This window comes from Somniosus microcephalus, chromosome 2 (genome assembly GCF_052327205.1).
Source record: "Somniosus microcephalus isolate GS21.2 chromosome 2, FLI_Smic_1.0, whole genome shotgun sequence".
NCBI lineage: Eukaryota > Metazoa > Chordata > Chondrichthyes > Squaliformes > Somniosidae > Somniosus > Somniosus microcephalus.
Genome location: NC_140988.1, coordinates 7,958,525 through 7,983,150, shown reverse-complemented (window position 1 = coordinate 7,983,150; position 24,626 = coordinate 7,958,525). Strand labels below are relative to the sequence as shown.

The 24,626-nt window shown below is 45.4% G+C and overlaps 2 protein-coding genes across 6 annotated transcripts in view; one reads left to right on the top strand and one right to left on the bottom strand.

Annotated features, from left to right (window-relative positions):
- rap1gds1 (RAP1, GTP-GDP dissociation stimulator 1) overlaps nt 1–3,870 on the top strand; it is a 94,448-nt gene extending 90,578 nt beyond the window's left edge. For all 5 annotated transcript variants that reach the window (XM_086006395.1, XM_086006386.1, XM_086006377.1 and 2 more), the window contains one exon: nt 3,185–3,870. In XM_086006395.1, coding sequence (XP_085862521.1) covers nt 3,185–3,312 — 128 coding nt within the window. In that variant the 3' untranslated portion in view covers nt 3,313–3,870. The remainder of the gene's footprint in view (nt 1–3,184) is intronic.
- A 4,981-nt stretch (nt 3,871–8,851) lies between these two features.
- Nucleotides 8,852–24,626, bottom strand: part of LOC147122536 (tetraspanin-5-like) — a 30,949-nt gene continuing 15,174 nt past the window's right edge. Inside the window, exon 6 of the mRNA XM_086005166.1 lies at nt 8,852–20,269. Within this exon, the coding sequence (XP_085861292.1) occupies nt 20,204–20,269 (66 nt within the window). The 3' untranslated portion in view covers nt 8,852–20,203. The remainder of the gene's footprint in view (nt 20,270–24,626) is intronic.

Here is a 24,626-nt window from a genome sequence, read left to right as displayed (position 1 = left end):
TTAAAGTGCGGGGGTAGAAAGCAGTGAATGTCAGTAATATTGATGGAAACTGCCTTGGAGGAGTTAGTGTGACAGATCTGAATTACAATGTTCAGTTAAAATTACAGGCTTGCTGGAGCATCTCTAAAGATCTTTATTAAATTCCTCTCACAGTTAGATTCAGCAACTCTTTTTAACCCAGTTTCCCCCCGTCGCGATATTAACACATTGTTTGAAGACCGACTCTCTCCAACTGTGGCTCCTTTTGGGGGGAGAAAAAATTCGACAATTACATCAAATTGTGATGAGCATCCCTTTTTGCTCAATCATGTGAACGCGAGTGGTGTTGATGACATCGTTCAATGGGGTACGGTAGCATTGTGGTTGAGTTACTGGACTAGTAATCCAGAGGCCTGTCTCAGGATCCGGAGACGGGAGTTCAAATCCAACCAGATTGGCAGCTGGGGAATTTAAATTCAAATAATTAAATAAATCTGGAATTTAAAAAGCTAGTGTCAGTAATGGTGACCATGAAACCACTGGATCGTCGGTAAAACCCAACTAGAAGGAAATCTGCCGTCCTTGCCCCCGGTCTGTGACTCCAGACCCACAGCAATATGGTTGACTCTTGACTCCGAAATGTTGTATTCAAGAAGGCGGCTCACCACCACCTTCTCGAGGGCAATTAGGGGTGTGCAATAAATGCTGGCCACGTCCACATCCCGTGAATGAATTTAAAAAAATCATTGGGTACTGGCTATGCAAGGGTTTGTGGGGGAGACCGCGTGGTTGATGCTGATTCATCCCAGAGATTTTGGCTGCATTTGTACTAATAATGATTGCTGATTTTCCTAATGGGTCTCTCTTAACTGCTAAGCAAGTACCCACCCCAGCAGTGGTGTATCAATGTTTACGTCTGAACAAAATTCTGCTCTTTAAAATGTGATTTTGTTAAACAGACACGATTATAAAGTTAACTAGAATGGGGAATGGAATAAGGCATCAATACAGTGATTGCAAGGGGGTTGGAGTACAAGAGTAAGGAAGTCTTACTATTGTACAGGGCTTTGGTGAGACCTGGCGTACTGTGCACAGTTTTGATCTCTGAGAAAGGACGTCCATGCCTTCGAGGCGGTGCAACGAAGGTTCACTAGATTGACCCCTAGGATGAGAGGGTTGTCCTATGAGGAGAGATTGAGTAGATTGGGCCTATACTCTCTGGAGTTTAGAAGAATGAGAGGTGATCTCATTGGAACATACAAGATTCTGAGGGGGGATTACACAGGATATACGGCACAGAAACAGGCCATTCGGCCCAACCAGTCCATGCCAGTGTTTATGCTCCACTCGAGCCTCCTCCCATCTTTCCTCATCTAACTCTATCAGTGTAACCCTCTATTCCCTTCTCCCTCATATGCTTATCTAACCGCCCCTTGTATACATCTATACTATTCGCTTCAACCACTCCCTCTGGTAGCGAGTTCCACATTCTCACCACTCTCTGGGTAAAGAAGTTTCTTCTGAATTCCCTATTGGATTTCTTGGTGACTGTCTTGTATTAATGGCCTTGAGTTTTGCTCTTCCCCACAAGTGGAAACACTCTCTCTGTATCCACTCTATCAAAACCTTTCATAATTTTAAAGACCTCTATTAGGTCACCCCTCCGCCTTCTCTTTTCAAGAGAAAAGAGACCCAGCCTGTTCATCCTTTCCTGATCGGTGTACCCTCGCATTTCTGGTATCATCCTTGTAAATCTTCTCTGCACCCTCTCCATTGCCTCTATATTCTTTTCATAATATGGCGACCAGAATTGCACACAGTACTCCAATTGACAGGGTAGATGCTGAGAGGTTGTTTCCCCTGGCAGGGGAGTCTAGAACTAGGGGGCATAGTCTCAGGATAAGGGGTCGGCCATTTAAGACTGCGATGAGGAGGAATTTCTTCACTCAGAGGGTTGTGAATATTTGGAATTCTCTACCCCAAGGAGCTGTGGATGCTGAGTCGTTGAGTATATGCAAGGCTGCGATAGATAGATTTTTGGACTCTAAGGGAATCGAGGGATATGGGGATCGGGCGGGGAATTGGAGTTGAGGTCGATCATCAGCTATGATCTTATTGAATGGCGGAGCAGGCTAGAGGGGCCGAATGGCTGACTCCTGCTCCTAATTTTATTCTTAAAGAGTTCTCCACTTTTGCATGTGCATGTACCTGTCTTTCTACTTCTACACCTCTCGGCTGTAATATTCAGGACTCTCGGACTTTGTTTCTCAGGCACTGGCTGTTCTGGGAATCCTCTACAGCCAGTATTTACTTAAAAAAAAAAAAAAAAAAAAATGTTTTAATAAATGTTTCCTTTCCATTCTTGGTTGAGAGGATTTCTCATTTACATCCCCCACCCTCCCTGTTTCCAATGTTAATTTTGTCGTTCCCATTGCACTTCTATGATGCGCCTGAAGAAAATTGGGTGAAAGCAAACAATTATAGGATTCCACGGTTAATTGAATATTTCCCCGAGTGCTTTTTTTTTTATAGTTCACTATTTAAGTTTATAATTGTGTGCCAAGCAAGCTTTCTTTCCAACAGAATAGTCGTTCTGCTTCATTCAAATGATGTTTCGAATATAGTCATCACCAGGGATTCACTTGTGGCTGGCCATCTGGTTGGAGCTTCTCTCACCCCTTTATCCCTCAATCAACATCACTAAAATAGATTATCTGGTCATTTATCACATTGCGGTTTGTGGGAGCTTGCTGTGCGCAAATTGGCTGCCGCGTTTCCCACATTACAACAGTGACTACACTTCACAAAGGTACTTCATTGGCTGTAAAGCGCTTTGGGATGTCCAGCGGTCGTGAAAGGCGCTGTCGAAATGCAAGTCTTTCTCTATTCTCACTGCAGACTATTTTTTGATGCTTTCTAAATTGTCAGTGTGCAAGGGTTCTGTGGAGGGATGTTTTGGCATCAATCATGTCCTATGACTGCCAAGCAATGATATAATGATACATGGTACAAGCCTGATAGTGTCAAGTTGCTGTGTGTAATAATAGCGTTTCGTAGATTTTGTGGAGCTGCTACCAGCGCACGCACCATTACAACCATAAGTTTGCATCAACCAGACTTTTGTAGCTGATGCTTGACTGCATTATTTTGCACGTTTGTAGTCATGGATTCTAAACAAGTTTTTGTTTTGTTTTCTTGTCTTCAGAACTTCTTAGGAAGGAAGCACAAAATATGCCGTTCAAAGAGGTTGTGTCAAAGCTTCGCTGCCACGAGAATAAACTTGTAGCCCAGCAGGCTTTAGTGACGGAGCAAAGACTGATTGTAGAAAGCTGAGATTTGTTGCCCGTTTGCCTGTTCTTCAGCGTCTTGTCACTGGGTCACCTTTGTCTGCCGTGAACTGCTCCTGCAGCGCCCTTGCTTCTCACCTCTTGTGCATGCATTAGATTGGTCCAGTCTTGACAAAAAAAAAACTGGGACCAAGTACCTTCAGCTGTAAGCTGTGGTTTTAAAAAAAAAAAAAAAATAGCCATTTGTCATTCCATGTCCACTTAATGTCCCTTGTTGCCTGAAGCAATGTGGTAGAACTTGCATGTTATAGTAAAATAACAATGTGACAATGTTTATAGAAAAGAAAACGCACACCTCCCGTACAGATACCCCCATTCCGTGCGGCAATATAATGCTACCGACTGGAGACAATGCAGGACGCAGAAATTAAACCTGGGTTTTCCTTTAGATTCAGATGTTGAAGCTTGCTCCATTCTTAATGCTTCCAAAAGCCACAGGAAAAAAAAACTAGCGTGCATCATCAGTCCTCCCCAGGTGTCCAGATGTTGGCTGTTAATGATGTAAAATCATGGTACCTAGAATTAATAAATTAAATCTCGAGTTCCCAACTGTGTATGTGCTGTGTTTTAAGAGCAGGATTCATTGAGCAGTATGGATTCCACTTACTCCCGGTTAGTTATTTTGGAAGTATTTTGCCTGACCATCTTATGAGTCCTGTTGTTCACATTTCCCTCCTGAATGTCTGTTCACTCATGAACATGGCCCTTGTAAATCACTGTGTTATGGATGGTTGTAGTAACATCATGGCTTTTGACTGAAACTTGGCTCCTACATGACGACACCTTGCCCCTTTTACTGAAGCCTCCTTGCCTGGTTATACTTTCCTTCCCAAACAGCTACGACGGTGGTGGTGTGGCCCAGCTTGTCAAATCACACCTTGGTCTCTTTCTCCCCCCTCTGCTGGCACCTTCTCCTTCAAGTGCCTCAACTGGTCCACTCCTGTAATTTCTCCACATCTTCCCCTTTCTTCAGGGGTCAATAGGATGAGGTATGTTGGGGTAGGATTTCCACGGGAGCTCTCCTGATCTCATGCCCTAACTTTGGAAAAGTGACCGTAACCCCAGAGAAACAGCATAAACAGCCATTTACACCATTTCTCCAGGGTTTCATCCAAACTTCTGCTGACATTACAGCGGGAGATTGGGTGAACCATGGTAGAAATTCTACTCCATTGACTTTCACTCAAAAATAGAAGATAATCTTAGATGCTGCAATTCCAGATGGTACTCAGGCTCTGAAACGACATAGTCCCAGTTGTGCTGGTGTTGCACCCCAGCGCCAGACCTTCAGACCCCCCATCATAAATTGCAGGGTTAGCTTATTTAAATATCCAGTGGCGGTTCAGTAGCATAACTCCTGGGTAACACGGGAGTAATGCAGTGGGAGGGCTTGGAAATTAGGAGTGCAGTCTTTAAAAAGCCAAAAATGGCTGAATATTGCAGCAACAGGCATCCAAAGAAGCACATTGTATAGTGGCAGAAAAGAGCATACAATTTCAATTAGACCAACCTTCAAACAATCCTGCACGACGTGCAGCAAAGGAGAGAGAATACGGGATGCCTATGGAAGGCAACTTCAGAAAGGTGTCTCGCATGTCACGTGGAGGGAGGTGGCTGTGGCATTGAGTGCACAAGACTGCAGGTGAGTGGAAAGTGAGAGAAAATGTTTACTTACCTTTGTTTCTTCCTGCAGGCTTCAACGGTTGGGGATGTGGAGAGTCTCGCATCTCACCGGCAGAGATGACAGATGGCTGCTGCATTCTCCAATGCAACAGCCATCTAATTTCTGCTCACAAAAGAGGTTTGATGAGTCTTGAGTACAAGGACTCATCAAACAACAGAGAATGTCAGTGTTTGACAGCTTCACAGAGCTGTCAAACGATGACAATTCATCTGTCAATTTTTGACAGATGAAATGTCATACGCTGACGTTCCCTGTAACCGACTTACCATTAATTGGCCTGCTAAGCCTGCTGGGCGGGCGTAACAAGGTCAATCGAGGGAAAATAGTGTGGGTTGGCCAGAAGTCGATGGAGGCAGGACTAAAACCTGACAAGTAGCAGTCCCGCCTCCAACGCACCCCCATTGGCAAAATCACCCCCTTAGTGGAAGAGACTGTTGAGTGAAGGGCTTTGCAGGCATCCCAGGAGCAAACTCCTACCCCAATCTATTCCTCTGCCACAGCCCTCTCACTGTCACACAGTGGATCACTTGTTTTCTTACTCAGTCGCTCAGATATTTACATCCATGGGGAATTGGCACCAATGAGGATGTGGTTACCAGGTACGGTAGTTATGTTACTGGACTAGTAATCCAATGATCCAGAGATGTGAGTTCAAATCCCACCACGGCAGCTGGAGAATTTAAATTCAGTTAAATAAATTAGTAATGGTGACCATAAACTACCAGATTGTTGTAAAATCCCATCTGATTCACTAATGCCATTTAGGGAAGGAAATCTGCCATCCTTACCTTTAGGGAAGGAAATCTGTCGTCCTTACCTGGTCTAGTGTATGTGACTCCAGCCCCACAGCAATGTGCTTGACTCTTAACTGCCCTCTGAAATGGCCTAGAAAGCCACTCGGTTGTACTGCAGGGATTCAAGAAGGCGGCTCACCACCATCTTCTCCAAGGGCAGTTAGGGATGGGCATTAAATGCTGGCCTTTGCCAGCGATGCCCACATCTTAGTAACTAATAAAAAAAAAAAAAGTGATTCACAGAGCAGGAGGGAGCCAGAAGAGAGAGAGATCGGTGAGATTATGTCACCTTTCCATCATAGGCCAAGTGGATAGCCAGTCAGGGCTTTGGCGTTCGGAACTCGCCTGAGTCATCGGTACTCACCTGAAAGAAGATGTTTGAGGAGCATCAGCAACAACTTGCATTTGGACAGACAGATGGCGCCTTTAACGTAGTAAAACATCACAGGAGTGTTATCAACAAAGTTTGACACCGAGCCACATAAAGATATATTGGGAGAAGTGATCAGAAGCTTGGTTGAAGAGGTAGGTTTTAAGGAGCATCTTAAAGGAAAAGAGAGGTTTAGGGAGGGAGTACCCCGTGCTTAGCACCTGGGCAGCTGAAAGCACGGTCACAATGGTGTGTTAAGGAATGGATGTTCTTATAAATTTATAAGCAATTCCACAAGATAATTGGGTTCAGCGGCAATTACTGGCTTTCATAGGCATTAAGCATACAAGGATAACCATTACTACCAACAGTTACACATCTACAATAACTTATTAATAATAATTATACATAGACGTAAGGCACTATGGTATAACAAATTACCAGAGAATTCATCGCCTCACAGGTTTTAGAGCACGAGGGGAAATGGCTGGACAAGCCTTGTTGAATTCTGAAGTGTTTATTCTACTACCCCCCCCCCCCCCCCCCCCCCTTCATAGCTTTCTTCCACTCTGGCTACGTGAGAATCCGCATGTTTCAAAGTATTACCTCATCCAATTAGCTGGACATCAATTTTTAACAAGAATGACTCTCCAAGCTTTCACCTTGACGGGATTGTCTGTTCAAGTCATTCAACTGGAGGCAGTTACAGGGGCCCAAGATTTTCCGACAGATGAGTTATCACTTGCTTTTTGCAGATGTGTCCTTGCAGGAGTTAATCTCTAGGACAGCTGTCAGAACAAAGAACGCTTGTAGCCGAATGCTTACCGGCTAAGACACTGTCCTTGCTTTCTGTTTCCAGGGAAATGAAACTGACATTTCCCCGCCTTCTAGCCCTAACTCACTTTAGCAGGTAGAAGCCGGAAACTATAGTATTAACCCATTTCTTACAGGTGGCACCCATGAAAGTCGGGGATGCGCAAGAAGCCAGAATTGGAGGATCGCAGGGATCTCGGAGGGTCGTAAGCGGTTACAGAGATGGGGAGGGGCGAGACCATGGAGGGATTTGAAAGTATGAGGATGAGAATTGTTAAAGCGAGGCGCTGCCAGGCCAGGAGCAGGACTTGGTGCGAGTTAGGATATGGGCAGCAGAGTTTCAGGTTAAGCTCAAGTTTACAGGCCTGCCCATTCTCTGGCACCTCAGCAATCTAAATGGCTGGGTGGGAGGACAGACTGAGAGGAAGCTGCTTGTAATGACTGAGGGATAACTGTTGGCTAGGACACCAGGAGAATTCTGCTCTTTTGCAAATAGTGCCATGTACAGGAAACTCTTTGGTATCCGGCACTGATGGGACGGCGTGTTGCCGGTTGATCAAAAATTCCGGATGACTGAGAGGGTTATCTACCGAGGCTATTTTTAACAAAAATTTTAAAAATCATAATGTGCAGTGTACAGTAATTGGGTACTCACCTACAGAATGTGTTAAATGGATGGTGGAAGATGCTTTAATAAGTACAGTACTGCCAGTTGAGGGTAATGCAATGCAATGACTACCAGCAGTGTGGGAGACACACAGTACCCCTGTAAAATGGCGGATCGGAAGAGACTACCGGCAGCGCAGGAGAGTCAGACTCCTATTACAGGGGGATTGAGGTGTTCCGACTTCCGACAGCGCCAAGAAGCCGAGTAGTGGCAGTTTGGAGAACTACCCCCACTGACTAACTCGGCCACCGCGGGAGACTTGGACTCGGCAACATTGCCCGTTATTGAGGTGTTGTTTTCGGAGTGAGAATTTTGCCGGTTAATAGAGAATTCTGGATATTTAGGTGCCGTTTAAATGAGAGTTTCCTGAACATCCATCTGGGCAGGACCTTGGTTTCACATCTCATCCAAAAGGCAGCACCTCTGACAATGTTTTATTGATACCATTCTCTTTGTTAAACATTTGGATTTTCTGCATGCTTTTGTCAGCCAGGATTACCTTAACTATTTATACTTAACATAATGCATAGGCCAGATAGCCAACATTTTCCAAGTCATTTCTTCTCCGAATTGTAACAAAAAGTTATGAAGTGTAGTAAGTTTTTCCAGAAATGTTGGTACAGAACATTAAAAGACAAGACACAGAAAAGGATGATAACAGAACTGAGAGGGTATAACTATCGGGAAGGACTGAACAGGCTAGGGCTCTTTTCTAGAGAAAAGAGAAGACTGAGGGGTGGCCTGATGAGGTCTTTAAAATTATGATGGGGTTCAATAGGGTAGACGTAGAGAATATTGTGGGGAGTCCAAAACTAGAGGCCAACATGTAAGATAGTCATCAATAAATCCAATAATGAATTCAGGAGAAACTTTACCCAGAGAGTGATGAGAATGTGGAACTCGCTCCCAGAGGGAGTGGTTGAGGCGAATAGTGTAGATGCATTTAAGGGGAGGCTAGATAAACACACGAGGGAGAAAGGAATAGAAGGGATATGCTGATGAAGAGGGGTGGGAGGAGGCTCGTGTGGAGCATAAACACCGGCACGGACCAGTTGGGCCGAATGGCCTGTTTCTGTGCTGTAAAATTGCGATGTTAAAGGAAAAATGAGGAAGACCAGGTATATTGAATAGTTTTGGCTCAGAATCCTGTGGAATGGCGAAACAAGGGCTGCTTCTGTCAAAGAAAACTTACACCAGTTTTAAATCACTTTTTATTCAGTTCTCAGTCCCCCACCCCGAAAAAAAGTCATGTTTTGAGAACAAAATGGTACACAGAATGAACAGTGAAACATTGTTCAGATTGGCATAGTAAACATGCCTGTAGAACCAATATGATACACAGTATATAAAGTTTCAATTAGACATTTGTAATAGTTTACATGTAAATCAAGTGCATTAAAATTGTTCCAGGCATATACTGTAAAGCCAAGTATTTTCATATAGTAAGTAGTGTATTTTGGACATTTCCACCTTTACATATCTTTTTTTTTTAAAAAGCCACACTTTGCTGGAACTTCATTAGAATGGGCTATTAAGTAAATTTAAAAATGTCTTCACTGCGTCGATTGTAACCACAGCAAATATATTTTTACTATTAAAATAAAGTTTTAACCATCGTCTATCGTGAAATGCTGTACACAACCACTTTTCCTGAAGCAGTATTTTAAGTGAGACTGTATTACGGAGTTAAAAAGGTATGTCAAAATAATGTTAAGAGTCCAGGATATTTGGCATGAAAAGAAATATTCAAACTGCACTGACCAGTCCTTTAAATGCGAGCTTCCCAAAATTGTAACGTAAAGCGCACATCGCATTTGAGGAGGAAACTCTAGCAATTCAAACTGGAACGCATTAGTAGTGTTCCCTCTTATTTTATTTTTGGTGCGCGGTCCTTTTAAGTGGCTGCACGGCCCATTCAAATTTTTGCACACGTGTGGTTTCTCCCATATAATAGCTGGTGAACGGCCTGCGCGGGAACCTCCAGACCGCTACGCGGCCACGCAGCTTAATGGGAACATTGCATGTTATTAGGCTTAATATTTAAGACAGGCAGCTCTGAGAACACTCCTGAATCTCCAAATAAAAGGTGCATCTTGGCATCAACAATGACTTTACAAAAACAATGCTAACTAACTGTGAGGTAATGCTGTAAGAAGTGAAGTACTTTTAAACGTCAATAATTACAGTATTTTCCAACTGATAAATCTGCCCAATAACCAACCAGCAGCGATATGTTAGAAAATACACTGCTGAATGAGATTGTGACAAACACAATAGGAGTTATTTTTCTATTTAGTCATTGGGATAATCCTTTGTTTATCCTTTTAACAGATTCTGAAAGCTAAGAGAGAGTAATATGTCAGAGAATTAACTTCATTATTCTTCTTTCAAAACACCAATCTTAAAACATGATACCAAATAGTACACGTTTAGTCCTAAATGTCCAAAACAATCTGTGCAGGGAACTTCTAGGGGAAATCGTGACCACAGCTTAGCCAAACTTATTCACGTTACCTGGTCTTGAAAGTAGGCAAAAGATCCTACTGAGTGAAACGTTGCGTTTTTTTATGGTCTAGTTCCTGCTGGCATCAACACTACCAGGTGTTTTACGAGCCTTAGACCTTTGAACAGGTTGCTGGACAGGGACAAGGATGAGGAGCCCCATGTCTTGTCACTCCGTACTGTTACTTCCTATCATTCCTTTTCCCGAGCCATAGCTTTGTTGCACAAATCTTTGGTGTTAATGCTCTATGGTAACAGGAGCCTATTGCTGTTTTCTATTGCAGCAATCTCCTTCTCTTACACTCTTCCCCCTGCTATGAAGCCTGTGTTTTAATCTTTTAGCTCCATAGTATCCAACCAGCTTATTTATTTAATAATCTATATGTGCCTATCCTTACACTACAATGTCTTCACGTGCTGAAATTCACCCTCTCCAATGTCATCAGTCATTGAGGGGAAAAGACAGGAGTAAACTGCTTAAACCAATTCTGCAACATTAGCTGTTCTGTCCTTGTTCTGTATTAGAAAAATATAAAAGCATACCTATATCCTTATATTTAGCACTCCTCCCTTCCCAGACAGACATGATTTATACCATTTGATATTTTTCCTCGTTTGTTTGCAGCAATATCTCTCGTGTACACAGCACCACATGTGTAAGTTATTTGCTTGTTCTAGCCTTTTTCTGAAGACCATACGGACAGGGGAAATGGCAACGGTTGCATTTGCTATTATGAATAAGGTGATGCATTGCAGATCTAGTTTTCAGCCATCAAGGTAGTTTTTCTTTTACTTACCTGGTTTATTCACGCTCTCGTCTCGGAGATAAAAGCCTAGAAATTCATCTCGGGCTATGGCGCAAAGCGGGCGCTATCGGCTCGGCCGCCCGTTACACCCAGCGCCTGATATTCAGTCCCATTGACTGCAATAGAGTTGAATATCGGGCGCTGCGTATAACGGGCGGCCGATCCGGTACCACCCGCTCTGCACCACCGCCCGAGACGAGTTTCTAGCCCAAAGGTCCTCACAGTCGAACACTTACATCTGTTCCGTCTACTGACGGGTGCAGACGTACTTTGCCCCAAACCTGACTCGAGTGCATAGGATTAAGAGAGTTGAACAAGTCAGTTGGAAAAATAAGTTGCTGACCTCTTTCTGCACTTAAATCAGGCCAATTGGCACCTTGTAATGTTACATTCTCAAGGGGAGAGAGGCCATTGGTGAAACGTCTTTAACACTGGTTAATTTAGAACTAATCATTTTCACTAAGTTTTTAATTACACCCCCCGCCCCACTCGATCGCTTTTTCTATTCATGTTCGAAGTCGGAGAATAATAGAAATTTACGGCCCATGGTGTCGGTGCCGACCAACACCAGCCTAATCCCACGTTCCAACTCTTGGTCCGTAGCGCTGCAGGTTACGGCACTTCAAGTGCATATCCAAGTGCTATTTAAATGTGATGAGGGTTTCTGCCTCTACCACCCTTTCAGGCAGTGAGTTCCAGACCCCCACCACCCTCTGGGTGAAAAAAGTTCTCCTCAACTCCCCTCTAAACCTTCTAGAAATGAGCTTCTGAAACCTCTGCTTATTGTAATCTTCCCTCAGTGTATCCGCTGTTTGCGCACACAACATCCTTTCAATGGAGGAGTAAGGATGGTATGACTTTCGGGCCTGTGTTGTCTATGCCGCATTGGCCGATTGGAACAGTGCTATAGAAAAGGGGAGGAGGAAGACAGGGTGGAGAGAGAGAGGGGAGGAGGAGGAGGGAAGAGGAGTCGAAGGAGGTAAACCTCAGTTTATCATTCCCTCATTCCTAAAAAAAACACCTACTGCTACCAAATTACAGTCGGCCTTCGAAGCCCAGCCACACAGCGGTGAACCTGGGCACTAGAGGGCAGCCAAGGCAAGGTCAGTTGAGGCAGGGACTCAAACCCAGACTCTCAGATCAGCACTCCTTGATACCAACAGAGCGACTGGGCCTCCTCTCTCTACAGTGGTTTGTTAAACTTATTCAGTGCTATAGGCTGCAGTACCATTACTATTTTGTTAATGTAGCATTCAAACTCCAAATAAAATTACAGATATCTTTCCTGGGTTTCTACATCGAGGAGACAGAAGCAATAAAGCTGCTCAGAAGCTTAGATTGAGAGGGTGATTCTGTATAAAACTTACATCCTTCCCTAAGCACGCACACGGATCCCTCCTCTGCCACATATCTCAGCCTTGCCCTCTGATTTATTGAATCATACAGCACAGAAGGAGGCCATTTGGCCCATTGAAAGAGCTCTCCAATTAATCCCACTTCCTCCCTGCTCTTTTCCCCACAGCCCTGCAAATTTTCATCCTATTCTCTTTTGAAAGTTACTATTGAATCTGCTTCCACCGCCCCTTCAGGCAGCGCATTCCAGATCACAACTCGCTGTGTAAAAATACCCTCTGGCTTTTTTTTTTGCTAATTATTTCAAATCTGCATCCACGAAAATAACTTGTACACGAGAATAAAATGTGGGTGGGAGCAGGATTCTAGAAACCAGTGATAAAGTCCCAAGACGAGAGAGGGCGACCACTGCACTCTGTGCCACACGGGAGACAGATTCATGCGCATGAGGTAAGCGGGATTCGAGGTAAGCGGGATTTGAGGGAGTCTCACACACACACACACTAGAAGTGTCAGCAGCACAAGGCTTATCCTCTCAACTGGAATATAATGCAAGGCTAGAATTACATAGAAGCTACAGCACAGAAACAGGCCATTTGGCCCATGCCGGTGTTCATGGTCCACATGAGCCTCCTCCCACCTTACTTATAGAGTCAGAGTTATACAGCACAGAAAGAGGCCTTCGGCCCATCGTGTCCATGCCGGCCATCAAGCCCTGTCTATTCTAATCCCATTTTCCAGCACTTGGTCCGTAGCCTTGTATGCTATGGCGTTTCAAGTGCTCATCTAAATACTTCATCTCACCCTATCAGCGCATCCTTCTATTCTTTCCTCCCTCGTGTTTATCCAGCTTCCCCTTAAATGCGTCTATACTATTCGCCTCAACCACTCCCTGTGGTAGCAAGTTCCACATTCTCACCAACTCTCTGAGGAGGAGTGTCTCCTGAATTCCCTGTTGGATTTATTAGCGACTATCTTTGAAGAACCCTATAATTTCAGCAATGAAATCGCTTTCACGGGATTTTAATTCTGCGGGAGAGTCCAGTTTTCAGTGTTGAGGCTGGGTACTTATCTTTTTGTGCGGGAAAGGTGGAGACGAGGTCGAAGATCAGCCATGATCTCATTGAATGGCGGGGCAGGCTCGAAGGGCCGAATGGCCTACTCCTATTTCTTATGTACTTTTTACACAGCGATTTGTTGTGATCTGGCATGCTCTGCCTGAAAGGGCGGTGGAAGCAGATTCAATAGTTAGGGCCAAATGGCCGACTCCTGCTTAAACCTATTTCTTTTGTTCGGTACTTAAAGACAATGTGGCAAAGTATCCACTAGGTGGTGCACCTGACCAACTTACACTCAATCCTAAATACCAAGTTGTACAGTAAAACTGAACAAACTATACGCAGAGGACAATACATTTCCACTCCGTGTACTACTTAAGAGTTTCAATTTAATTCAACATTAGGCAACCCTTTTAAAACAAATATATTCCAGATAAAACTATCCTGATCAAAATCAGGACAGAAAGCAGAGAGTAGGAGTTAACGGGTCTTTTTCCGAGTGGCAGGCAGTGACTAGTGGGGTACCGCAGGGATCGGTCCTTGGACCCAGCTATTCACAATATACATTAATGATCTAGATAAGGGAACTAGATATAATATCTCCAAGTTTGCAGACGACACAAAGCTGGGTGGGCGTGTGCGCTGCGAGGAGGATACCGAGAAACTCCAGGATGATTTGGACAGGTTGGGTGATTGGGCAGAAGCGTGGCAGATGCAATATAACGTGGATAAATGCAAGGTTATCCACTTTGGTGTCAAAAACAGAAAGGCAGACTATTATCTGAATGGCAATAGATTGGGAGAAGGGGAAGTGCAACGAGACCTGGGTGTCCTTGTGCACCAGTCACTGAAGGTAAGCATGCAGGTGCAGCAGGCGGTGAAGAAGGCAAATGGTATGTTGGCCTTCATAGCGAAAGGGTTTGAGTACAGGAGCAAGGATGTCCTGCTGCAGTTGTACAGGGCCTTGGTGAGACCACACCTTGAGTACTGTGTGCAGTTTTGGTCGCCTTATCTGAGGAAGGATGTTCTTGCCATGGAAGGAGTTTAGCGAAGATTCACAAGGCTGATCCCTGGGATGGCAGGAATGACGTATGAGGAGAGATTGGGTCGATTGGGCTTATACTCGCTGGAGTTTAGAAGAATGAGAGGGGAATCTCATCGAAACTTATAAAATTCTGACAGGTCTGGACAAATTAGATGCAGGTAGAATGTTCCCGATGGCCGGGGAGTCCAGAACCAGGGGTCACAGTCTAAGGATAAGGGGTAAGCCATTTAGGACAGAGATAAGGAGGAATTTCTTCACCCAGAGAGTGGTGAACCAGTGGAATTCTCTACCACAGAAGGCGGTTGAGGCCAAGTCTTTAAATATATTCAAGAAGGAGTTAGATATATTTCTTAGAGCTAAAGGTATCAAGGGATATGGGGAGAAAGCAGGGACAGGGTACTGAGTTTGGATGATCAGCCATGATCTCATCGAATGGCGGAGCAGGCTCGAGGGGCCGAATGGCCTACTCCTGCTCCTATCTTCTATGTTTTTGATAGAGTAAGTAAGGAGAAACTCTTTCCAGTGGCAGGAGGGTTGGTAACCAGAGGACACAGATTTAGGATAATTGGCAAAAGAACCAAATCTATACAGGGCATTGGTGAGACCACACCTGGAGTATTGTGTACAGTTCTGGTCTCCTTACCTAAGGAAGGATATACTTGCCTTAGAGGGAGTGCAATGAAGGTTCACCAGACTGGTTCCTGGGATGGGGGGATTGTCCTATGAGGAGAGATTGAGTAGACTAGGCCTATATTCCCAAGAGTTTAGAAGAATGAGAGGTGATCTTATTGAAACATACAAAATTCTTAAGGGGCTTGATGGGGTTAATGCAGGGAGGTTGTTTCCCCTGGCGGGGGAGTCTAGAACTAGGGGTCACAGTCTCAGAATAAGGGGTCAGCCATTTAGGACTGAGATGAGGAGAAATTTCTTCACTCAGAGGGTGGTGAATCTTCGGAATTCTCTACCCTAGAGGGCTGTGGAGGCTCAGTCATTGAGTATGTTCAAGACTGACGTCGATAAATTTTTGGGAACTAAAGGAATTAAGGGATATGGGGATCGGGTGGGAAAGTGGAGTTGAGGTAGATGATCAGCCATGATCTTATTAAACGGCGGAGCAGGCTCGAGGGCCCGAATGACCAACTCTTGCTCCTATTTCTTATGTTCTTTTATGCAGCGAGTTGCTGTGATCTGGAATGCGCTGCCTGAAAGGGCAGTGGAAGCAGATTCAATAGTAACTTGCAAAAGGAAATTGGATAAATACTTGAAAAGGAAAAAATTTGCAGGGCTATGGGGAAAGAGCAGGGGGGAGTGGGTCTAATTGGAGAGCTCTTTCAAAGAGCCGGCACAGGCACGATGGGCCGAATGGCCTCCTTCTGTACTGCATCGTTCTATATACAGCAACTGGTCTTTTTAAATCTTGTTAAGAAGTAGCTCGATCCTGTTTGTGAACAACAGAACCAGTACCATGAGTTTTTCTTCTCTAGTTCTCTCTCCTACCCCCATGATGCTGCCTCATAATAGGGATTGGTTCTATGGAGATCAGGCACCTCCCTCAAAGGGTCATTCTTCATGTACCAGCCCAGAATAAAATTGTACGATTCTGGCTTCTTGCGCATCTCTGATTTTAATCGCTCCACCATTGGCGGCCGTGCCTTCAGCTGCCTGGGCCCCAAGCTCTGAAATTCCCTCCCTAAATCTCCCCGCCTCTCTCTCTTCCTTTAAGACACGCCTCATCTGTCCACCCGAGAGCACAGACGGGGCCTCAGTTTAAGTCTCATCCGAAAGGACGGCACCTCTGACAGTGCAGCACTCCCTCAGCACTGCACCAGCGTCAGCCTAGATTTTTATGCTCAAGTCCCTGTTGAGGGTGTATGAACCCACAACCTTCTGACTCGGAGGCGAGAGAGAGTGCTGCCCACTGAGCCACGGCTGACACTGAAAGCACACAGTACGTGAGGAGGATTAAACCTTTTGGCCTATGTCTCAGCAACACCTCATTAACCCATCAGAGGAGATCCCGTGAGTTTTCAATTAAAAAAAAAATCAAGTTATATTTCATGGGCAGCGAATGTAGTAAAATAGGGAGATGCAGCACCAGTAAACCTGCTGTAGATTCAGGTTTAAATGGGCTGGTCATTACTTGCATTCATTTAGCTACTGCTGCACATTAATGAGGACAGAACCATTCCGGGATGTCCCAACACCCGGGAAAGTAGGCACCCGTTCCCGAAACCACACTAGTCTGCTAGAAGTTGTCCCTTGCTATAAGGATGCCAACACTGCTTGGACATATTCCAGGAGATTTGGTCACAAGGCCTCCGACTGCCCTTCCAACCCCACCCTCCCGCCATTGGCCGTCCAACACGTCCATCCTTTGGGGGCATCCCACCTTCCCTCGGCCAACTGGAAGAAGAACAGAGTCTTCGCTGGCCGACTGGATGAATCTTGACTGTTGGTCAAACGACCATCCCCCCCAATTTCCAACAGTTTTCGTAACTGAAGAAAATGAAGAAATACAAAAAAAAATGTAACGCAATGATTGGTTTCTCCCAGGGTTTTGTTGGCAGCAGTGTCCGGGAGATTAATCTTTAATTTCTTGGTGAGACCACATCTTGAGTATTGTGTGCAGTTTCGGTCGCCTTATCTGAGGAAGGATGTTCTTGCCATGGAGGGAGTGCAGCGAAGATTCACCAGACTGATACCTGGGATGGCAGGAATGACGTATGAGGAGAGATTGGGTCGATTGGGCTTATACTCGCTGGAGTTTAGAAGAATGAATGAGAGGGGATCTCATTGAAACTTATAAAATTCTAACAGGACTGGACAGACTGGATGCAGGAAGGATGTTCCCGATGGCGGGGAGTCCAGAACCAGGGGTTACAGTCTAAAGATAAGGGGTAAGCCATTTAGGACTGAGATGAGGAGGAATTTCTTCACCCAGAGAGTGGTGAACCTGTGGAATTCTCTACCACACAAGGGCAGTTGAGGCCAATTCATTAAGTATATTCAAGAAGGAGTTAGATATATTTCTTAAGGCTAAAGGGATCAAGGGATATGGGGAGAAAGCAGGGACAGGGTACTGAACTTGGATGATCAGCCATGATCTCATTAAATGGCGGAGCAGGCTCGAGGGGCCGAATGGCCTACTCCTGCTCCTATCTTCTATGTTTCCTGGAGACTCCATGGCCAAACCCAGCGGGTTGGCGACCCGGCCCTTGATTGATTGAGCTAGGCGCTGTTCAGAAGTGGCCGGTAACACTCAGGGTTCGGACTGTGATGACCTTTGCAAGTTATGCTCTAGTATTAATCCACATAGTTTTCTCCGCCCCCCCCCCCCCAATAAGTGCAGGAAATTAGGAACCCACTTGTGTGGGGGGGGGGGGGGGAGAAAAAGTTACTCTCTTTATTGCATGAGGTTTTCCTTTTCGAAGTTTCAGCGATAAAGTCAAAAAAGTGTCATTTTTTGCTAACGGGTTTAAGTTGAGGAACGCACACTCCCATTTGCAGATGCGATTATATTTGAGGACTCGCCAGGGTCAATTATAGGAACGATTTTTGCGCCGATTGTGAAAAGCTAGCATTTTTAAAAGTACACGTCCATCAATATACGAAAGTAGTTATTTTTATTTAAAAGCAGATTATCACGGTGCACAAACCAGTGCAGTGACATCGCAACGAAACAGTCTCTTTGTCTGTTCTGCATCTTTCAGAGGTAAGGTGTGTCCATGGTGTAATGTGGGTGAATAGGTAATACTCTCCATGGACTAAGGAGGGGCGGGGGATCCCGTCATATTTCAGCGAGAGATTCCGGCAGGTTTTCATGCAACACAGTGCAAACTGCAGACAGCTGATTAAACATGCTCTTAACCATCAAATCCGATCACTGCTACAGAAGCTGGATTGAAGCAGAATTAGCAAGAGGCACAAGAGGAAAACGAGAGTCTTCCAGAACCAAGTAATACTGAATATTTATCAACCCATCCTTTTACAACTCGCCCAGTTTTAACAATTGCAGTATAACCCAAGGTGAAAGCAAGATTAAAAAAAAAAGACTTGCATTTCTGTAGCGCCTTTCACGACCACCGGACGTCTCAAAGCGCTTTACAGCCAATGAAGTACTTTTGAAGTCACTGTTGTGATGTGGAAAGCGCAGCAGCCAATTTAACGCACAGCAAGCTCCCACAAACAAGCAATGTCCAGATCATCTGGTTTTTGTTATGTTGGTTGAGGGATAAATATTGGGCCCAGGACACCGGGGAGAACTCCCCTGCTCGTCTTCGAAATAGTGGCCATGGGAGCTTTTACGTCCAACTGAGAGGGCAGGCGGGGCCTCGGTTTAACGTCTCATCCGAAAGACGGCACCTCCGACAGTGCGGCGCTCCCTCAGTACTGGCACTGGGGGTGCCAGCCTAGCTTTTTTAATGTGCTCAAGTCCCTGGAGTGGGACTATGAACCCACAACCTTCTGACTCAGAGGCGAGGGTGCTGCCCACTCAGCCGCGAGGGTGCTGCCCACTCAGCCACAGCTGACAGTGTTAAGGGGGAACCACTGTTATATCTCTGTTATTACTTGCAAGTGTGCGAGGAAACTAGTCCAACAGGCAGCGAGTTAAAGGATCAATTTATTGCATTTCTCTGAAATGCTGCTTACCCAATGGTTTCGGTACTTCAAAGGTTTTTTTTTTATATTACCGTAGGATTTCGCTTCAACAAAGTAGCCTTAAACATGTCTTCTGAATAACATTGCTTCGTTCCTACAGCGACTTAATCTTGTGCTTCTCGAAAAAAAACTATCAAGGAAAGACGACTTTTCCTAAATATAACACTAGTACTTGGAATTTTCATTTATATACATGAAGGGTAATCGCCTTCCTTTAGAACAGAAAGGAAGTTTAAAAAAGGAAATTACCACTGGGTAAGGTACACACACTCTCCCTTTTTTTCCCCCCCACTTTAAAAAAAAGCGTACGTATATTTGGCAAAGAACTTTAAAAGGAACAGGATTGAATTACTGCCCCATTGCACAGGAACGTGAAATTCAACGGTCTAAATAACTCTGTGAAGGTCCTTCATTTTTCTTCTCTGACCAGGAACTCCCTGGTCTTGTGTTTCAAGATGCTGTGAAGTCTTTGCCTGGAAAAGGGTGGGGGGGTGGGGAAATAAAACAAGGTATGGGGAAGGGGCGGGGGAATGGGAATTATAGTAGACAGCTCCCGTTGAAGAGCTAGCACCGGCCCAGGTATGACGGGCCCAATGGCCTCCTTCAGTGTTGTAAATTCTATGACCAAAGTCATCTTTTAGTAGGCCGGGGGGGGGATGTCTGAATTTTTCACTGTGCAGGGTAAGGGAAGAGAGGTGTTTTCTCTGTGCTTTCAAATGCAGGGACGGTTATCTCTGGCGTCTAAATCCTTCTCGGTTATCTTACTTTGAAATTGTGTTCAAAGCCACTACCCGCCCAGTTGGCCTGTAAGTAGAATAGGACACACTCAGGTTAGCCGGACTGGCACTAAAGATGCTCGGTTTTGAATCTCCTCTGGGCGGTTCGTGACTGCAGCATCGATCCCGCACATTCCAATCACAGTCACACTTTTGGAGGGTGGGGGGGAGGGAAGGGGAGGGGAAGGGAGGGAAGGAAACAACCGGTTTCTCAAAGCATCACGTGCATCTCTCCCCCACCCTTATCCCGGAACATTTTACGATTCAGCGCACAAGTGGCATTCAGAGGGCTGCTGGGTTATCTTGTTCTCGATGCCGCTCCCATGTTCACTCTATAATGGGCCATGGAGTCACCAGCTCGCTCTGACTGCTTCAATATCGCTGACCAGGTTCTGAGACAGGCAGATGCCAAAAATCTGAAAGAGAGCGAAAAAAAAAAGAAACACTGAATTTCAAAGAACAAGGTAGAATTTAGTTCACAGATATTAGGGTCATTTAAAAAAAAAACTAAAACAGTTTGTATATTCCAAAGGAGCGAGCGTCCAATAAAATGCAAGTGAATGCTTGATGAAACTTAAAGGTTTTTTTTTTATGTAACCACCGGTTTCCATAGCTCACGTCTCGCATTCTAAGCACAGAACTACAATCGAATTTACAGCACAGAACAGGCCACTCCATCCATCAGATCTATGCCAGTGTTTATGCTCCACACGAGCCTCCTCCCACCCTACACAGGTTAGCAAGGCCATAAAAAAAAGCAAACCAAGCACTAGGGTTTATTTCTAGAGGGATAGAATTGAAAAGTAGGGAAGTTATGCTAAACCAGTATCGAACCTTGGTTAGACCACACTTTGAGTACTGCGTGCAGTTATAAAAAGGATATCGAGGCACTGGAGAGGGTGCAGAGAAGATTTACAAGGATGATACCAGAAATGCGAGGTTATACATCTCAGGAAAGGATGAACAGGCTGGGTCTCTTTTCTGTTGAAAAAAGGCTGAGGGGTGACCTAATAGAGGTCCTTAAAATTATGAAAGGTTTTGATAGAGAGGATACAGAGAACACGTTTCCACTTGTGGGGAAGAGCATAACTACAGGCCATCAATATAAGATAGTCACCAAGAAATCCAACAGGGAATTCAGGAGAAACTTCTTTACCCAGAGAGTGTTGAGAATGTGGAACTCGCTACCACAGGGAGTGGTTGAAGCGAATAGTATCGATGCATTTAAGGGGAGGATGGACAAGCATATGAGGGAGAAGGGAATAGAGGGTTATGTTGATAGAGTTAGATGAGGAAAGACGGGAGGAGGCTCGAGTGGAGCATAAACGCCGGCATAGACTGGTTGGGCCGAATGGCCTGTTTCTGTGCCGTATATCCTGTGTAATTCTATGTAATCCTTCATCTCACTATCACCATAACCTTCTATTCCTTTCTCCCTCATGTGTTTATCCAGCTTCCCCTTAAATGTATCCACGCTATTTGCCTCAACCACTCCCTGTGGCAGCGAGTTCCACATTCTCACCACTCTCTGGGTAAAGACGTTTCTCCTGAATTCCCGATTGGATTTATTAGTGACTGTCTTATATTTATGGCCCCGAGTTCTGGACTCCCCCCCAAAATGGAAACATCTTCTCAACGTCTGTCCTATTGACACCCTTCATAATTTTAAAGACCTCTATCAGGTCTCCTCTCGGCCTTCTATTTTCTAGAGAAAAGAGCCTGTAAGGAATCGTGAATTGGAAGAAATAACTTGAGACAAAAAAGTATTTTCAGACTGGTGTTAGAATAACTGGATAGACGCTCAGAATTTGCTGCTGTTCTTGGTTCCCTGCGGATGTTAGAACATTCTGCACCGTGGCGGTGACCTTGTTCCCAGACTCGCCGTCTGCTGTTTGTGGACTAGAAAGGTTGTTGACTGTATCCTTGATAATCTACCCCAGGCCCACCCCTAAAAAGAGAGAAGAGATATCTAAAGAGCTTTTAGCACAGACGGTGAAGGGAAGAGCTGTTCACGCACGCCAGCCATCTGTCCGATCGGGGCCGATACCAGCTGCTAGTCACGGTCGTGTGTCTCCTATGTCTGTCTTGATTGTGTGTTGTACTTAAAAGCACTGGAGAGGTACCACCAACGTTGCCTCCGTAAGATCCTGCAAATCCATTAGCAGGATAGGCGCACCAACGTCAGTGTTCTCGCTCAGGCCAGCGTCCCCAGCATCGAAGCTTTGACCACACTCGATCAGCTCTGATGGACGGGCCACATCGTCCGCATGCCCGATACGAGACTCCCAAAACAAGCGCTCTACTCGGAGCTCCGACACGGCAGGAGAGCCCTAGGTGGGCAGAGGAAACGCTTCAAGGGCACCCTCAAAGCCTCCTTGAAAAAAGTGCAACATCCCCACCGACACCTGGGAATCCCTGGCCCAAGACCGCACAAAGTGAAGGAGAAGCATCCGGGAAGACGCCGAACACCTCGAGTCTCTTCGCCGGGAGCAAGCGGAAGCCAAGCGCAGGCAGTGCAAGGAGCGAACGACAACCCAAGCACCCCACCCACCCCTTCAACCACCGTCTGCCCCACCTGTGGCAGAGACTGTAGGTCCCGCATTGGACTCATCAGTCACCTGAGAACTCATTTTTAATGTGGAAGCAAATCATCCTCGGTTCCGAGGGACTGCCTAAGAGAGAGAGAGAGAGAGAGAGAGAGTTGTACTTAACTTAGACTGCCGCTCCATAATAAAATGCCTTACAACTCCAAAGACCCTTTGGGTAATCTGTGTGTGACCTGTGATCCAAATCTTCCAAGCCCCATTCCGTTAAATCTTTCCAGTTTTATTTGATAGGCTTCGAGGAAGATCCACGTTTCCCTGGGTCTACTGTGGTCTTGTTAGGATCAGTAAGCGCCGCGCTAGCCCGTCAATCATGCCCAGACTTTTCCCCATCATCTTCGCTGTGACATCACCACCCTGCACATAGACATGCCGAACCCCACCCCCAAAATGTCACAGCCCAGCCCTATAGGCAATAGGGTCGCCAACCTTTCGGGATTGCCCGGGAGTCTGCGGGAATTAAAGATTAATTTCCAGGACAGTGCCGTGAGCAACCCAGAAGAAAAAAATAATAATTAAAAGTAAGTGTGTGTTTTGCGTTTTCTCTGAACACTTTTGTTGAGCAGTTGTAAAAATATTGGAGATGAGGGGGAGGAAAAGAGTCTGTTTGACTGGGCAGGGCGGCTGGTCATGTGATGAGGCCTCCAGGAATCCGCCCACTCACAGTTGGCGACCCTACCTGCACAGGTAGGGAGTATCGGGCCCCTTCGCGCGGCAGCATGGTTACCGGAAGGCCGGATACCCGCGGCAAAGGAAAGTGCAAGGGAAGAGAAACAGCTGTAATTGAGCTCGCTCTCCCGAGACCTGGGCGGAGTGAAAGTGCCGGGAGTTGTCCCAGAGATGGTTTTTTTTTGAAGTTCGATGAAGGAGGGAAAGATCTTGGAAAACAACAACTTGTATTTATATAGCGCCTTTAACGTAGTAAAACATCCCAAGGGGCTGCACAGGAGTATTTTAAGACAAAAAATTTGACACCGATCCACATAAGGATAAATTAGGGCAGGTGACCAAAAGCTTGGTCACAGAGGTAGGTTTTAAGGAGCGTCTTAAAGGAGGAAAGAGAGGCGGAGAGGTTTAGGCAGGGAATTCCAGAGTTTGGGGCCGAGGCAACAGAAGGCACGGCCGCCAATGGTGGAGCGATTATAATCAGCGATGCTCAAGAGGGCAGAATCAGAGGAGTCACGTTATGCCAATCTTTCCCCCCAAAGAAGGTCAGAACCAAGGGCCAGCTAGCTCGACTTCTGCCGCGCTTACAAAAAAAGACGTTTATCCTAACGGAAGCAATTCAAAAAGATAATTAGCGAGAGTGAAAGTCAGTAATTCCAAGCCAATATACAAGTTTCGGAAAGGCAGACCGAGCCCAAGAAGATTTAATGGAATCCGACAAACTGCTACAGAATGGTCAATTTCGCTGAACTTTCGGAATCTGACCCTTGCGTGTAAAGGTTCTGCTTCTTACAAGTAACGACCAGAAAGTCGGAGGCAGGCGGTGCGCCTTCCCAGCATCCAGCAGGAGGCAAAAGCAGAAATGTTGTGCATTATTACTGATTTTACCAGTTTGTACAGTCTTTAATAAACACAATTTTCCATAATATACGGTGCACAGTTCTGGTCTCCCATATGACCGAAAGGATATAGAGGCGCTGGAGAAGGTGCAGAAAAGATTCACAAGTACGATACTCGAACTGAAAGGTTATAACTATCAGGAAAGGCTGAACGGGCTGGGGAAAAGGGAAGACTGAGAGATGACCTGTCGAGGTCTTTAAGATTATGAAAAGGGTTTGATAGGGTAGACGTAGAGAAAATGTTTCCACTTATGGGGAGTCTAAAACTAGGGGTCATCAATGCAAGATAGTCACTAATAAATCCAATAGGGAGTTCAGGAGATACTTCTTTACCCAGAGAGTGGTGAGAATGTGGAACTCGCTACCACAGGGAGTGGTTGAGGCAAGTAACTCAGATGCATTTAAGGGGGAGCTGGATAAACACATGGGGGAGAAAGGAATAGAAGGATATGCTGATGGGGTGAGATGAAGAGGGTGGGAGGAGGCTTGTGTGGAGCATAAACACCGGCACGGACCAGGTTGGCCGAATGGCCTGTTTCTGTGCTGTACATTCGATGTAATTCCATGAGACTTGTGGTTAGAGAGAGAGCGCCTTGGGGGGGGTC